Genomic DNA, 18,532 nt, shown 5'->3' with positions numbered 1-18,532 from the left:
TAAAAAGACTGAGTTTCTAATTTATTTATTAAACAGTATTACATATTTATAACTGTTGAAGATTCAAAGATCTTTCTATAAAACAGCTAATTTAATAAAAAGATCAAGTTTCTAATTTATTTATTAAATAGTATTACATATTTATAGCTGCTGAAGATTCAAAGCAGCTAATTTATTTGACAGTACACTAGAAACTGTTCACCAGACCAAAGACAACAAACTGAACATGTAGACACATCTACATGTTTATTTTGGAGCATTAATTCCTAGGAGGTGGAAGAAAACTGATTAGCATGTGAACAACAATACATTTGAGAAAGCAATTTACCAGGTCCATGCCGAGAAAGAAAAGAAGCATGGAAGCAAGCAAGAACAAGAACAATACTCAAATGATACGAAAATCTGAGTTAATCTAGGGCTTCCAACTGGTTTATCCTACAATTTTTAGGAGAAGAAAAAGATTCTCTAGAAGAGGTTCTCCCACTAATAAGCATATCGCCTAATTAAGGCCACCAAACATTGTTGATCTCAAAAGCACGGACTGATGTTGGACGTGTTTGGGTAAACATGGCCATCTGTCTACCTTCAATATTCTGCATAACTCTTCCCTCTCCATCAAACACAACCATTTTATTCCTAGGCAAGTGCACACAAATCCATCCACTGCTGTTAACCGCTACTTGTGCACATCTCAAGCTGCCAAAGTCATTCACAATCCCAGCATGAGAAACTTCTCCACACAGCCTTCTCGGCAATTCTGGCAGTTCTGACCATCTCTCATCCCCATCACCTTCATTCAACCTCCATAATCGCAGGTCCTTATTGTATACCAAAACCACCTTCCCATCATACCCAGTTAACTGCCAATGATAAAAAATTTGAGAAAGTGACCTATCTGATAACTGTGGATGTCTAATAACATCCCAATACTTATTTGTTACATCTAATGATACAACATCTAACCTGCATCGATTCAGCCCAAGGTAAGTTGAGTTGAGCCAATAAAACCTTCCTCTAGAGTACACCCCTTCCCCGAATGGGTTAACTGATCTGCTTGTATTGATCTGCAACTTCGTCCAGACATTGGTCTGTGAATTAAAAATCTCCACCACCATTTTGTTTTCCTCTCCGACGATTAGACTTCTTCCAATGATTAAGATGCAGACCCTTGTGGAGCCATCGAAGGCCAATCCAATGAAATCATATCGTCTGAGTTGAGCAGGAGGAGGAAGCTCTTTCCATGTTTTGATGACAGGATTGCAAATGTAAAACAAAGTGGGTGCTCCGTCCTTGGAGCAGCAGAGCAAACTCTTGCAAGAAGTAACAACATTGATTGAATCAGGTCCCAAAAATTGTAAGGATAGTCTATATACATGGGAATTACGTACTGGTTGAATAAGATATAAATTGTTATTGAGAGAGTTTATCCAGTGCGAAGGATGGAGGCGGCCAATGAGAAAAGTAGAAGTGGAACAGGGATGAACTAATGGTATTATCCTTTGGAAGCACTGTGATGGAGAGAGAAGGAAATTCCATTGTTTACAAACTGCTCTGAACTTGCCACTCACCAAAGTGGGCAGCTTCGCTAAAACAATTATTATTAATTCTTCTGGTAGCCTGCCCCATATCTCAGAATTCATCTCCATCGCTTATTTCGTTGGAATTTGTTTCACAGGAATCTCCGCCTCTTATATTTAGCTTAAAATTAAAAACAATTGTTTCGTGGAAGACTCAGATTTCTATCTCATCGAATACAAAAGAGGAAGAACCTAATGGATTGAATTCGTCCAATTCCATCATATGCAACTTATCTGAAGATAGCTGTGGATAGGATAGCATTTCAAAAAATGTCTTCCGAGCTGAAGTGCCGTATTTGTTCACTCTAAATCAATGACGTGTGTAATTATGTCCTTTTGTTAGATAGGAAAACAGTGTTTTACGTTCACGCTTAGTCGTAGTCTTAAATTGCTTGCACTTTAGCACAAGGGGAGCATTAGGTTAGGTGAGTTCAGATATTGTAAATTCAACGTGGCCTAAATAAATAAATAATATAAGTTTTCTCATCAAATCTTCACAGAAAACTGAAATGCAGGTAAAATGGTCAAAGTTTCCCAATATATAAATGACAAAAAAAGGGTGTATTTCGAAGTTGTGTAGACTTGTAATAAGTGCATAAGAAATTTTTTTATTACTATTAAAAGAATCAAAATTATATCTCAAATTACTTTTAAAATATGATCTAATATTTTATTATTTAAAACATTTGATGAGTGCAAGTTTCAAAATATACAGTTGTTTACAATCTTAAAAATTATTGAGTGAGTATATATAAAGTATTAATATATAGGAAAATATATAGTTGAGGTTTACTTAGGGATGTACACAATTCTATATTTTGTAGATGTGTTGAATAAATAATTTTTAGAAATTAACAATTATTTGTTGGGCAATGTCTAACATTTGTTTCATGTTCACTTATGTGTTTAGAATTTCATTACAGCTACTGCAACATAAAATAAGGATTTCCTCTCTTTATTAATTGAATATCTAATCCATATTCATAAATGAGATTGGTTTTGTGCAACTATTCAACACATCCACAAAATATTAGAATTGTGTACATCCCTAAATAAATCTCAACTATATATTTTCTTACATATTTAGAAATTGACAAGTACTTGCTGGGCAATGTCTAACATTTGTTCCATGTTCACATGTCTTTAGAGTTTCATAACAACTATTGCAAAATAAATTAAGAATTTCATCTCTTCATTAATTGAATATCTAATCCATATTCATAAATGAGATTGGTTTTGTGCAAAATTTTGATCATTGCAAATACAATTTCATATACGATATAACTGTTTCTAAGTACTCCTATAGTAGTGGTAGATTTTCAACCATATATATGTTAATCTATCAATTGAAAAATAATAGTAGGAATTACATGAAGAATGAAAGATATAAGAACCAAAATATAAAAGTATTATTTTTTATCCTATTTCATAATTCTACCATTGTTCATATGTTAGAAGTAAAACACCTTCTGAATGAGAGGAGCATTGGATTAAATATGACCATGGTTAATTAAAATCAGTCATAGAAAGTTGATTAGAGTAACTTTCTATGTCACTATCTTCATTTTAATATGATACATTTTTTCAAATATAAAAAATAAAATTTATATATTTTGTCATTAAAAGATAGATAAAAACTATTAGACCCTTTGGATAAAAATGGAGATGAAAATAAATGATACTATGGTCCTTTTATTAATAAGGGGATTTGTAATGAATATTTTTAATGACCATCTTCAAATGGAGGATTAATTGTATTTTTAAATAGTTATCAAGATCATCATCATGAACAAGCATGTTGGTTGAAATTACCATAGTAAAATATTTAAGATCATATGAGAGAACTAGAAATGTTATACAAAATTATTCAAAGAACATTTTTTGGTGGGGTATAGGCATTATAGAAGCATACATGTTGTGTCTAACTCAAGGTAAAGGGTACACCATATACTAGGTTTTCTATTAAACATTTTCTCCATTTACAATGTTTTATATATTATTTTCTAAATAAAGCTTTTCCTTCTAGAATGTAATTTAGTTGTGAGGGTCTAAACCACCAAAAAATTTCATGGGTGATTAACAATTAAAATTAGAATCAATATATTAAAAGTTTTAAAATTATATTAATAAATTATTTAATTTTTGGTACTATATCTTTGAATTTATATTGAAACATTTTTATATGTTATTTTAAATTTGTATCATAATTATGGGAAACTAGTGCATAACACATCCAATAGGAAACTTAAACTTAACTGTGTACTTTAAAACACTCATTCAACTATTTTCATGATAATAACTAACATAGTATAAAAGTTACTATAGGAGAATTTAAAGTATGCACTTGAGATTTTAAAAATAGAGAGAAATAAATTGTAATTCTTATGTTGATTAAAATTGTTAGAAAGAAAAGGTGGAAATTATCTTCTTTTGTATTGTGTATATTTATTAGAAATTGGATCATTAAAAAATATTTTGTTGATTATACTATTACTTATAGTGGCACTAATTGGTCAGAATTAATGAAAAGCATAACATATTATGATTTTGTAGACTTGGAAGATAGCCATTCTAATCCACTTCTATCTTCTATTGGTTTAGGGATTGCTCTATGTTTTGACAGCGTTGTCATGGCATACCCTTAGGATAAACTATATAATTTTGAAAATATCATAAATAGATCATAGAAAGTTTATGCATGTTACTTACCACCTTTCATGGGTCCCTTTATTCCTCCATGGAACCTTCTATTCTTCCAAAGACTAATGTAGAGGATGTAATTGATGCTCATCAATAATGGATATTCTCATAAGTGCAATTAGAAGAAGATGATTGATATGAGATATCATCTACATATTAATCATCACTGGGAAAGAGGTGACCCGACTTTTGATATTTCTTAGCATGTTTATGTTGAATAGTAAGAAGTGGATTAACAATTTGTAGAGCATAAATAAATATGTGAAACTCAAATAAAATGATAACACTGTGAGACATGGACCAGCTCTGATACCATGTGAGATTTTGCCAAGATCAAGAGACAATGGAAAGCACAAATAAGAGAGACAAAATATATGATAGGAATAAATTGTATTCTATCACGATGCAAAATATGATCAACTGGATCATTACAAGATGTTGATTGATTGCCCATACAAAAAATGTAGATGAGCCTGCTTATATAGGCAAGGCTAGGGATATGTGAGCACACAAACATGACATGTGGCTCAATAAGAAACAAGGGTAGGTAGGAAATAGATGTGGGTACATAGGAGAAATAATATAATATTCCACATCAGGTGGAATGTAACAACAAGATAAGATCAACACCATAAAAGGTGGAAATTCTCCTACACACACTATCCCAATATTGGCACAAACACCCAAGTGTCTCATACCCAAACTACTATTAAATGCATGTACCTAAGTAGACTTAAGTATAGTGTAATAATATCCATGATGAATAATCATTTACACCAACAAACACGATACACCAGATGTACATGGTTCACCAATTTGACTACATCCATAAGAAGTAGGGGAAAATACTTGTATTATTATCTTTATTTGTTTACACATATAACAATGATTACGCTACAATAATATCATGATATGAGATGATTTCATATCTATAAATATATCCATCTCCAAAGGAAGCCGAGTAGACAAGCAATTGGATGAAAAACATGTTGGCAACAAGGCCTAAAACTGAGAGGGGGATGGGGTGAATCAGTTTTCTTAAAAAAATTACTTATCTCAAACACAATTTCAGATCTAATAATTAACAATGAAAGCACAGATTATCACCACAATAATAACACTAATATTTTTGACGTGGAAAACCCAGTTAAAGGAAAAACCACATTGGGAACCTACCCACAATATGATGATACCCTGTTAAAAGTATATGAAATATTACAATGGGGAATACATATGCATTCAGGCATACTACCTAGAGCTCACTGCTCAAAACAACAACAAGGAGGGCTACGAACCTTCAAAAGACTCATTGTCTTACAAAAATATTTGGATTACATCCGGAAGGTCATGAACTGATAGAATAGCATCTCCTCATGCCTGGTTATAGTTCCTGTTAGGCTCATATCACATAATCTTCTCCTTCGCACTTATTCACACTTCCTCCTACTTCTTTTCTACTACCGAATGATTAATTCATTATTCGCACACACATATCTCTCTCTCGCATGAGTATTATATTTATTTATACATATCATTAGCCTATATTTTAAGGTTGGCTCAACATACATCACAAATTACAAAGATATAACCATACGTGCTACAATATTATATGTGAGCCAAAACAATGTCAGCAAAGACATAGTATGGGCCTAAATCACCACCTCGAACATAAAACACCTCCAAGAATTATGCCATGAACATTTGTTGGATATTAGAGTTTGTTGGAATGTGTTGTTGTCATTGATGTCAACATATTCCTATGTTGCAGAGAATTGGTTTGTTGCAGATGTGCTAATGCAGATTAATGGGTTTTGAGATACTTATCTCTAGTTGATTTAGTATGAGTTTCATGATTCTATGTGGTGATTTGATTGAGTTATGTGATCTGGTGTGATGGTTGGTTTTTCAGTGTTCAATATTTTAGAGTTATGGTATTTGATCCATATTTCTCTAGAATGATTATATCTTGAGTTATGAATTTTGGAGAATGTTTGGGATGTTCATGTGTGTCCTCAGATCAGATGGTTCATGATTTGAAACTTTGCAATTGTATCTTTTAGTTTGTCAGTTGGTGTTCTTGAGCTTCGGTGATGAAATAATGATGATTCTTGTTATATGAGTTGTTGTGGTTATTGTGGTGGAATTCATGTTTCTTGTTGATGTTATCTAATCATGTTATATGCATTTTGGTGGTTCACGTTGATCGTGGTGTGTGTTATTGAAGATTTTATTGGTTTGGTGGTATTCTTTGTGTTATGCGATATATTCGGTGGTTTAGTGTATTGCAGATGATATTGGCAAATTATTTGATGGTGTTGCATGTTTGAGGATTTGATTTGGGTCCATGCTATGTCCTTCTCGACATTTTATTGGTCTATTTATGGATTTATGTATCGTATTAGGTCTTAATGTGTTGAGCCGACCTTAAGGTTAAGGTTAATGACTTGTATAAATAAGCATTGTAATCATGTAAGATGAGTGTCTATGAGTGTCTGTGGTTGCATCTATTATCTGTGAGAGTATTATATGTGTGAAAAAGAAAATTTATCTTTCGGTAGTGGAGAAGAGCAGAGAAGTATTATTGTGCAGATAGTGTGCTTAACCAGAACTATAATGAGGCATTTGGAGATGCTATTCTTTCAGCTCATGTAATCCAGATTATTGTCCAATATTTGTAAGGTAGTGAGCCTTCCTCAAGGTTGTAGCCCTTCTTGTATTTGAGCAGTGAGCTCTAGGCGGTGTTCTTGAATGCATGTGCATTCCACATTGTAATATTTTCACATACTATTACAGAGTATCATCATATTGTGGGTAGGTTCCCACCATGGTTTTTCCCTTGAATGGGTTTTACACGTAAAAAATCCACCTATTATGTGTGTTGTTGATGTGTTGTTTATCTTTTCTATTACTATTCCTAATCAGACCTAGAGTTGAGGTTAATTTGTTTAAGTTTGGTGAAAATTGAATCACCCCCCTCTCAGTTTTCTTACAATTTTACTACCTTGCTGCCAACAACATCCACAACACGCTAAAATCATCATAATGGCCAAGAACATGAACACCACTGGATTAAGGAAAATCATCAATAACGAGCACACCGATCAATGTAAACCATCAACATGGATAGTACACAATCTAGAAACATCCACAAGCATCATGAATTACCATAGCAACAACCACACCAACACAACTTACTAGAATCTTTATCATCATTATATAGAACTTCAAGAACATTAATTGAACTGACTGACAAACTGAAAGATTCACTTGAGGATATCCAAATCATGAACCATCTGATTTGAGGACACACCAAAATGTCCCGAACACACTAACGAGTCTACAAACTAAGCTATTACAACGCAAAGCAAAATCCAAAACATTGATCAACATCAAATAACTGAAAAACCAACTGCAATAATGAATCTCATAACTTAATCAAATATCCATGTGAACCACTGAAACTTAAGTTGAATCAACTAGAGATACTTATCTTGAAACCCTTTAATCCGCAACAACTCATTTGCAACACATTGGCCAAACCAACTCACTTTATCCAACTGCAACACACAGAGGAATATGTTGACATCAATGACAACACATCACTCATTCAATCCGAACACATATTTGCATATTATCCCAACAATATCCACATGCATCAAACAAAACAAAAGAAGTTAAATAGGTTATCTATTGGGATTCACATATCTAACAATATTCCACTTGAATTCCAACCACTATTGCGAGTCTTAGAGATGTTCCTCCACTCCAGTCCTATTGTCACATCTTCACAATTTTGAGAGAAGCCTTGCAAAACTTGAGCTTCTCCCTTGGTACTCGATTCGTCAATGCATCAACAAAATTCACTTTGGTATGGATCTTTTCAACTTGCAACTTTCCCTCTTCAAGCACACTCCAGATGAAGTGATATTGCAGCTCAATATGCTTTGATCTATTGTGAAAAGAAAAATACTCTTGATCAAGTGAATAGCATTGTTTCTATCACAAAACAAATTGAAAACATGTTCTTTGCATACCAACTCATCCAATAATCACTGAAACCATATCATTTCTTTTGCACCTTTAATTATAGCAATGTATTTAGCTTTGGTGGTGGAAAGTGCAACAACTTGTTGCAATTTAAAAACCCAATTGATCTTTGCCTTGACAAATGTGAAAACATAACCTATAGTTGATCTTTGTTTATCCAAGTCATTGGCCATATACGAGTCAATGATTCCTTGCAATTGTGTATCTATCTCTCTAAAGCACAAACATATTCTGAAGTGCCTTTCAAATAACTTAGTATCCACTTCATCACTTGCCAATGAGTTTTAAGTGGATTACACATAAATCTTCTCACTACTCCCATTGTATCAGAAATCTTAGGAAAATTGCACACCATAACATACATGAGGCAGCCAACAACTAATGAATATGGGATACCTTTCATTTCTTCTTGTATCTTGGGACACATTGTGGAGGATAAATAAAAATGATCAGCTAGTGGTGTGCTAATAGCCTTAGCACTCTTCATATTAAATATGTCCAAAACCTTATAAATATATTTCTCTTGCAACAATATGATTTCACTCTTCCATCTATCCCAATTTATGGTCATAGCAAGAATACTCTTCACTACCCCTAAATCCTTCATTGTAAAACTTGTGAGATAAATGTTTCTTCAAATCATGAACAAAACTCATGCTAGTGTCACTAACTAGCATGTCATCAACATATAAGAATAATAAAACAATATCACCATTATCCAACACCTCAAGTAGTAAACACATGGATCAAATTCACAGTGAGTAAAAAGGTGCTCAACCATGAAGGAATCAAACTTAAGGTACCATTGACTTAGGGCTTGTTTAAGCCTATACAAACCTCTCCTTAATTTGCAAAACAAATATTCTTGCTCTTTTTTCTCAAAACCTTTAGGCTATTGAATATACAATTCCTCCTCTATGTCATTATGGAGAAATCCAATCTTCACATCAAGTTGCTCAATTTCAAGGTCACATACCACTGCTAAACCCAAAATTGCTTGAATAGTAGTCGTCTTCACAATCGGTGAGAAAATCTCATTGAAGTCTATCCCTTTTGTGATCATAACACTTCACTACCAATTTGGCCTAAAAAATTTTGCTACCTCCCTCTTACTCTTTCATTATGTACACCATCAATTATTTAAGGCTCTTCAATTGGGTGGAAGCTTAATAAAGTCCCAAGTATTATTGGCCATGAGAGAATCCATTTCCTCCATCATTGCATCCAACCATTTCTCACGGTTGACATCTTTTGATAGGGAGATTGAGTGAGAAGTTACTCAACAAGCCTAAATTGGTTTAATTTGTTAAGTGGACCCAAGGATATAGTTTTTATTTTGTATTCAATTAGTGTTTGGCAACATAAAACTCTAACACCCACACCTCTCCTCAAACAACCACCCTATTGTGTGTTATGCAACTTTGTTCTAGCTTGCTTCCTCAATGTTACCCAAATCCTCCACCATAGGTCCGCGCCCCAAAATGACGTCTTTACTATCATTTTGATTTAATTAGGCCCATTAGGTGTATTTCAACTATCCTTGAATAATTTTGAAGGGTCTAACATCAATGAGGCAACCGGGTTCACTTTTTAGTAAAACAAGGCTAAAAGGCTACTAGCCTGTGGAGGCCTAATTTGAGTGAAATTTACTTATATGGTGCAACGATGGCCAATAAAACCTAGGAACTTGACTTGGGAGGTGTATAAAAGGTCCATAATCAAATATTTTTGAGGTATTAGCTCCTGAGAGGGAAGTATGAGGACTGTCCACATTTTGAGGCAAAGAAGTAGGGTTTTATGAGAGTTTTGTTCATGCAACAAAGGAAGTCTCTCCTAAACCACACACCAAGCTTCCAAAATATTCCATAAACTCTACCCCATCATTTAGAACAATAATCCAACTCTTCCCTGCATGAGATTTCATCAAACACTTGCTATGCAACAATAAAATGATTGTTAAATGCACTGTCACTATCAAATTCACTGTTTTTACTACACTTTGAAGGGTTAGAACAACATGGAAACCTTCACCAAGGTGTGAAATAACCTAAAAACACTTTTTCAACACCTGCCACAATATTTAAAGGCATGAACATGTTCACAAAGCAATTTTAGATCCAAAAGTCATTAAATTCCCCAAAACTAGGTACTTGCTGCCATCCACAACTTGACTCAATTTCAAGGTAAAATAAACACTTTTTGGAGCTCCAAATACATCAAAAACTCCACGGAGACTAGGGAAGACCTCTGCCTTAATTTTTTTCACTCAATTGATCTCTGAACACAAACTTATTTGAGTCTTTTTCAAATTTACTAGCCAAGTCCATCTCCAACTTGCCTAGCATGAACTAAAAAACACTTCCTTTGCAAAACCCTAGCCAAAAGATGAATTATTTACACTGTAAATGAGAAATAAAATTTTTCTAAGTCCATCTATGGGAGCCCAAACCTGGATTTAGACAAGTTGATGCATTTTGGAGACCAAAACCCTTGATAGGGCAACCAAGGAGCAAAAAATGAAACTTTTTGTACAATCAACTTCCAAACATGAAACCTGCAATATAATTACATGAGGAGAATTGAATATACAATAAAATCACTTCCCAAAAGGTATATTATAGAAATGAGGAGTCCCATTATGGACTGCTATACAAATGGAGTGCAAAATATGAGAAAAAACATGAAATTGTTGCCCTTTCAATTGATTTTTGTTAGAAAGTACAAAAGAAAACCCTATAACAAGAAGAGGGATGAATATAAATAGAATTTTTAAGGTGGTTAACAAGTCCTGTATGGACATAAGGCATTTTTGTCTTCTTTTTACAAAAAGTGTTCAAAATGACAACTTTTACAAGCAAAATGACAACTTTTGTTGCTCCAAGTGGCAATTTGAGCAACCTAACACAACCAACCTTCCAAAACAACCTAGGAATGATTAAAAACACTTTCTAAACATGTTTCAATTCTTTTCAAATCATGGCTAATCTTATAAGACAATTTTCCACTTTTTAGCCCTTTTGGCCTAGAAGCATAAAATTGACAATTCAAGCTCTAAGAAGCAAAAATTGACAATTCAAGCTCTAAGAAGAAAAAAATGATCTCTCAAGCACAAAATGAGATCAAAAACTTATGAAATGACTAAAAACAACCCATGATAACATTCAAAACCTATTACAAGACTTAAAAACACTTAAACATGAAAATACTAAAAATGGAGAGTATAAGCAAAACTAGGTGCTCTTGCACCATCTTTGTAGGCTTATTTGAAGGTAGTTAGCTCTAATTGATTGGAGATCAATATATGATAGTCATATAACTTTTTGAGAAGTCAATTCTCCCGAAGGACCTCCTTAATTGAGAAGATTGGATCTATGTATTTGTGTGCATAGGTTGTAAATTTTTCCCTCTTGATGAATTACTAGTATTATTATTATTACCAACATCACTGACATTTCCTATATTAACATCATTAAAATTTGTAAGAATTTGTCAAATATAGCCATGATATAGAGAAGAATGAATATCACAAAAGAGAGAAAATAGATTTGATAAGAATAAACTGTATTCTAATCAAGATGCAAAATAAGATCAACTAGATCATTACATACAATGTAAGATGATCTTATTTATAAAGGCAAGGCCATATGAATATATGATCACACAATCATGACATGTGGCTCAATGAGAAATAAAGGTAGGTGAGGGTAGTTAGGAGAAATAATAAAATATTCCACAAGAGGTGGATCACCCACTGATGGTGGAATGTAACAACAAGATAAGACCATAAAATGTGGAATTCATCCTACATGCATCATCCCTATGTGCACACTTCCCTAAGTGTCTCATATCCAAACTACTATGCAATGTATTACCCTAATTCAAATTAAGTAAAGTGTAATTATGAGACATAATTTACACCAAAACCCCCCATAAGTGCAACTTAGGGGAATGTTTACTTAAGTTAACAACGCAAGATGGGTCTGGGCTATGAGGTCATGTTAGGTACCCATGTAAAAATGAAAATGCAATCAAAGAAATGCAATCTCTCACAAACGAAGAAAGAGAGAAAAAACCCAATCGGAAAAAACTCCCCACAAAAGAGAGATGAAAACTATACAAAATAAATCTCAAAGAAGAAGTATGAGAAGTGTATGCCAGAATAGTGGTGTCAGTTGATTAATCAGAAAGACAAGAAACTAACATACCAATGAAACATTAGATATAAAGACTAAATTGGTAAACTAGTTAAAGAAGCAAATCTTTCAAAAGGTTTCTCATTGTTCTCTATCACATAGGATTCCTCAAGTCAATGGTTGCTATTAGATCATTGAGCAACTGACCTTTAGAATGAAAACTCCAAGAACAAGTGATAATGGATAAAAATGATCTATATGCAATATGCAACTAAGATCTATATGATAAACTTATTAAGATAAGGATTATGCTATGGTAATGATGATATAATAGCCTAATATGATATATGATACCATGATAAAATACTATACTAACAATGCTTATAAATGATTAAGATGATGATTTACAACAAAGAGAGGCAAAAATTAAGACTTTAATAGACTATAGCCCGGATGCATAAAACTTATGATGATTGATAATGAGAGAAATAAGGCTTATTTATAGAAGAATTGGGCAATTGGATGGTTAAGATTGAGTAATATTAACAAGGGCTAGGAATGAATGATCCTCAATCGATGTTTACAATTTTCACCAATGAAATGGTGACAATTGTCAACATGAGAAAGCTTGAGAGGAGAGAGAAGAGACATTAAATGCTTGAGAAGACATGGTGGTTACCTTAGGGGGTATGGTTAGGGTTGAGTTAGTGGATAATCCTTTTATCCAAAGGATAAAAGAATGTGCAAGAGTTAAAGGATAACCATGGTCAAAGCAATGAATGCTTGAAGAGACCCATGAGTTAAAATGATGGTTAAGTTAGAGAGAAAGTATCTAACCCAGGGTTGAGTTTGAGTTAACCATTAATGGTTTGGAAGACTTTAGAGGTTAACCATTTGAAGACATAAAGCCTTTAATGGTTATTGAAGACTTCAAAGGCTTTTGAGAAGTGACCTTTTTCTTAAGGAATGTGCAAATGTTTATGAGGGGGATTAGACTAAATTGGAAGTGATTAGAAGAATCTAGAAGGGGTTTAGGCATGCAAGTGGATTTTGTAGGAGAATGCAAGTGGGAGGATTTTTGGGATTTAATTAAAATAAAATTGATTTATTTCAATTATTGGTTGCAACTTGCATTTAATAGATTTAAATAAATATTGATTTATTTAAATGTGTGGAAGGTATTTAATTAATTGAAAAAGGGTATCTAATTAAATATAAATTTAATTAAATGTGAAGGGGTATTTAATTAAATAAACATGATCTATTTAATTAATAGACTAAATTTGGCTAGATCAATTAAATTAAATACAGTGAATAATTTATTTAATTTAATAGAGGAAGGGGTGAATTAATTAAATATTAATTTAATGAATAGAAGAATTGTTAGTGAATTAAATAAATATTAAATATTTATTTAATTTAGAATTCATTTTTATGTGTCTACATTTTTCCCCTCTTTGAAGTGATATGTGACCACATGTTGATTCAAAGAAAAATCACTTGATGATGTTGATAAAAATTTCGATTTGCTTGCCCTTGATGCTGATTTGATAGATGATAATGATAATGCCCCCTCGGGAGATGAATCGTGAAATCTTTGAATTTTTTAGAATAATCAACGATGTTTGAATTTTTTACGATTTTTGAATTTTTCAAAATATTTATGGTGTTCAATTTTTTCAAAATGTTTGGATTGATTCATCTCCCAAAAAAGAATGATTTAGGCTGCCAAATTAATTAAATTGAAGAAGTGGAAAAAACAATCCCACTTAATAACCCTCTTTTTACCTCTTGTGATTGGAGAATAGAGCTCTGGAGAAAATGTAAATTCTGTACCACACCCACCGATTTGAACGAGTCAGACACTTCTAGAGGCCCACCACGTATGGACCACCGGTAAGTATTAAAAAACTGTGCCTTTTTGTGAGATTTTTAATAATTTTTTGCAGGTTTTTCATGTTTTTGCTATGGATTTTGTCGGTTTAGCACATTAGAGTTAGGTTTTAGTGCATACAAAATGTAGTTTACTGCATAGCTACCCTAGGGCACAACTTTAGTGCATATGATGAATAGGTTAGCACATTTAGATGATAGGTAGCGTATTGGAGTCATTTAGCGTATTCACCCAATAAGGTATTACATCTATATGATAGATTAGTGCATTGCTAGAAGTAGCGCATTGGATGATCAATGTAGCACATTTGTTGATTTAGTAGCGTGCTTTGGGAGTGTTGGTTAGCACATTTGTGGAATATTCTAGCACTTTGATATGATTTAGCGCATTTTCATATTGTTTTAGCATATTACCTAAAAATATAAGAAATTGAATGTGTTTCCTTGGTTTCGATATGAATTAACTTGGATATGGATCATTTTTCTTTGGATATGGCTTGATTGGATTGATTGATTGATTTTCAATATGTTTCAAATTGATTTGAATATTTTGATTTTGGTATGGGTCTTTTGGATCTCGATATGGGTCCTTTGGTATGGTTTAATTGATTGATTTTTGATATGGTTCAATTTGATTATGCTTGATTTCAATTTGGTTCTTTTGGATCTTAATATGGGTCTTTTTGATCTAATTGTGTGATTTTGATATGGTTCCAGATAGGATTGTTTTGATTTTGACATGGGTCTTTTGGATCTCGATACGGTTCTTGATATGGGTCCTTTGGTATGGTTTAATTGATTGATTGTTGATTGATCTTCTGAATTTTGATTTCAATATGGTTTTGGATAGGATTTGATTGATTTTGATGTTGTTCTTGATATTAGTCTTTGGTATGTTTTAATTGATTGATTGTTGATTGATCTGATAGAGTTGATAAATTTGATAGATTGATGTGATTTCATGATCTGATGTGATTTGATTTTGATAGGCTTGATATGTTTTGATATGCAGGAGAAGTTAGGTGTCCTTCAGTCTCGGGTGAAATTCCCAAAGACATGGAAATTGATTCCTCAGTTGTCACAGGCTGATAGAGATATTATCGAGAGGTGTGGATTATCCTCTCTTCTTGACATGCTCTAGTATACAATACCGAGGGAGACTGACAGTGTTGGCAGAGTGGAGGCATATCAACACCAACACCTTTCACCTAGTGACTAGAGGGATGATGGTGACACCTGAGGACATCTATAGGATTCTTCGAATCCCTGTGGTGAGAGGTCTTCTGCAATATGAGCACGCAGAGGAGGACGGGGCTAAGGCATTGCGACGAGTGTTCTAGGACAAGCACATTTGTGGATCTGTGATCTCCTGACAAGAGATATTTGATAGATACGTGCCACTATGATTAGTTCTTTCAGGATTTATTGGAGGTTTTATATGTATCAACCGTAGGTCGAAGGGTCTAGCAGTGGGTTGGGGGTTAGTGCTAGAGGCCATGGTGACCGAGGGCAGGAGATTTTCTTGGGGATCATGCATGCTAGCATATCTATATTGGGAGTTGCATTAGGTGTTGTATAGAGGATAAGCGATTTTATCTGCAAGAGTGACATTTCTATAGGTGTGGGCTTAGGAGCACATAGCGATCACTTAGACACTAGCAAACAAAGATAGACTAGTTGGTCGACCCTATGTTTATGGATACACAGTTGTTGTTGTCCAATGTAAGCTAGGCAAATTGAAGTATTGGCATTGAGCGTTAGATGATTTGGATACAATCATTTGGAGGTCGTATCTTAACTATGAGGCATGGCCTAAGGATGAACGAGAGATGCCATATGTTTTTGCCTTGAGGTACTTGATTGGTCAGATGTCTTTCATTATCAAGAGGTTTTTACATAACCGAGTCTATAGGCAATATGTGAGATAGCAGGGAGTACCATTAGGAGCCTATTTATATGCATGTCGTCAGTAGGATATGCCAGAGTGTGGACCCACCATATCTAGTGATGCAGCCTGTGCTGAGTATCAGATTTTGGGTGCATAGACCTAGGACTATGTCACAGGAGTTATTGATGCAGGTATGATAGCTGAGTACTCACAGTACTAGATAACTCATGTAGTACCATAGTTGTTAGATCTTACCGAGGCAGTGCCAACTTTTGATGATGAGGAAGAGGACATACCATAGGGTAGAGGGGTTCACAGGTGCTAAGATGATGATGATGAGGAGGAGGGTGGGGATGATGGTGGATCAGGGGCCAGCAGGGCCATACATGATATAGAAAGCAAGACAATACAATAGAGGAGATCAAGGATGCCCCTTCCACAGGTCATAGGGACAAAGGCAATGGGCACTTCCTCCTAGGTGTAGATTCTATGATCCATAGGACAACTGCCAAGACAGGTATAGATCTGTGTGTCACCTCATCAATAGGATGCATAGATTAGAACACTTTAGGCCTCAGTTCAGCAGCTGTAGGAACAGGTTGCACAACAACAGAGACAGATTGCTCAGCAGTAGAATGATAGGGATGAGCAGAGGCATTGGTCGATAGAGTAGTAATAGGAGCCCCACTAAGAGACAGCTTGAGAGAGATGTAGTAACTGGCCAATGAGGTCAAGTATTAGAGGCTATTATATGAGGATCTGCTCCCTCGAGAGAATAGAGCACCAAGTTACGCAGTTGTGGCCGCTATGAGATCTGGATAGAGTCACTCCCAGACTAAGAGTTGGGGTGTGATAGGATTACTATGATAGGATCCACCAGGCAAAGATCCTGGGGCAGGAGCATCTAGAGGTGGTACAGGTGGAGTGAAACCATCAACTTTTGGACGCAGTCATGCCTAATTTTATTTATCTTGATGTTGTATAGACATTTGTGATGTTTATCATTCCTTTTGATGTATCTTATATACAAACCTGATATGATTTGTATTCTTGACATTATTTTGGAGATTTATATGAGATACAACAATGATTTTTCCTTGGATCCACATGTGGTACTTGTAGATGATGATGTGATGTTATATGATGATGCATATGAATGTATGTCATGATTTCTATCTTATATGCTTATAGATGTCTATATGTCATGATTTCTGTATATAAATGCATATGATGATTGTTATGATGATTTTACAATGAGCTATATGATCTTCTTGTGATATGCACGTATTGTGATATGTGCCTATTTGATGCATATGCTTATATGGGATGATGATAATTTTCATAAATGATTTATTTATGATGTGATGGATGCAATGATTTTATGTATGATGATGAGGATTTTCATGTATGGATGGATGCATTTACTTTATAATATAGAGGCCTATATGCATGTCTCTATGATTTTATGTTTATGGATTCTTATGATGTTTGTGTGGTGTGTGTTTTCTATGTGATGAGTGATTTCATGATGATGTGATCTATATGTTTTGAAGGTGATATATGATGAGTATGCCTATATGATGATTTGTTGATTCATGATTATGTTCATGTATGATGATGGATTATTCAATAATGATGTTGTATGTATGATGATGTTAATGCATATGAATGTGTATAATGTTCTATAATATAATTATTGACAATTTTATGGATGAATGCCATACTACGCTACTATATGTAAGGATAAAGATGTGTAATGAAATGATTATGATATACCACTAAATGTAATGATATGCATGTAATTAAATGCCTTTGATATGAATTCCATCTATTCTAACCATGCAAACTGATTTGTGAAATGTTGTCATTTCATCGACCAATTGTGTGTGTTCTTTTTATCATCATGGAGTTGTAAAATTTTGAAAGTTAGTACAAACATTGATGGTATAATTGAACCCTGATGACCTGAGTACAATTTACATGGATTTTGATATTGCAAAATGATACCAGCGTTGAGGTATAATTTTAACAAAGACAACCTCAATGTTGTTTGCCTAAAACAGGCACAAGTGAACCATCAGTATATGAAAATCCAAAATGTCTTCAATTATATGCTTCTAATAATGTCTTGTGACAAATTTGTATAGTACAAATGATCCACTCACAAATAGTAGACAAAGAAAATATCAAACCCCTTCTTTGCTTCTCTAGTTCAAGACATCCTTGAGTTTCTCTGAAGATCTGATAACCAAAAATCAAGATACAAACAGTCAAACCTCATGCTAAAGTAATCA

General features: G+C 33.9%; 1 protein-coding gene across 1 annotated transcript; it reads right to left on the bottom strand.

Annotated features, from left to right (window-relative positions):
* Positions 1-503: 503 nt before the first annotated feature.
* LOC131056369 (F-box protein At5g49610) lies at positions 504-1,646 on the bottom strand. The gene has a single exon (XM_057990729.1). It carries the CDS (start codon positions 1,644-1,646, stop codon positions 504-506), a length of 1,143 nt encoding a protein of 380 aa, XP_057846712.1.
* Between the last annotated feature and the right edge of the window lie 16,886 nt (positions 1,647-18,532).

The sequence above is a fragment of the Cryptomeria japonica genome, chromosome 7 (genome assembly GCF_030272615.1).
Source record: "Cryptomeria japonica chromosome 7, Sugi_1.0, whole genome shotgun sequence".
In the NCBI taxonomy this organism is placed as follows: Eukaryota; Viridiplantae; Streptophyta; class Pinopsida; order Cupressales; family Cupressaceae; genus Cryptomeria; species Cryptomeria japonica.
Note: the sequence above shows the minus strand (reverse complement) of the source record. Positions and strands in the feature narration are given on the sequence as shown.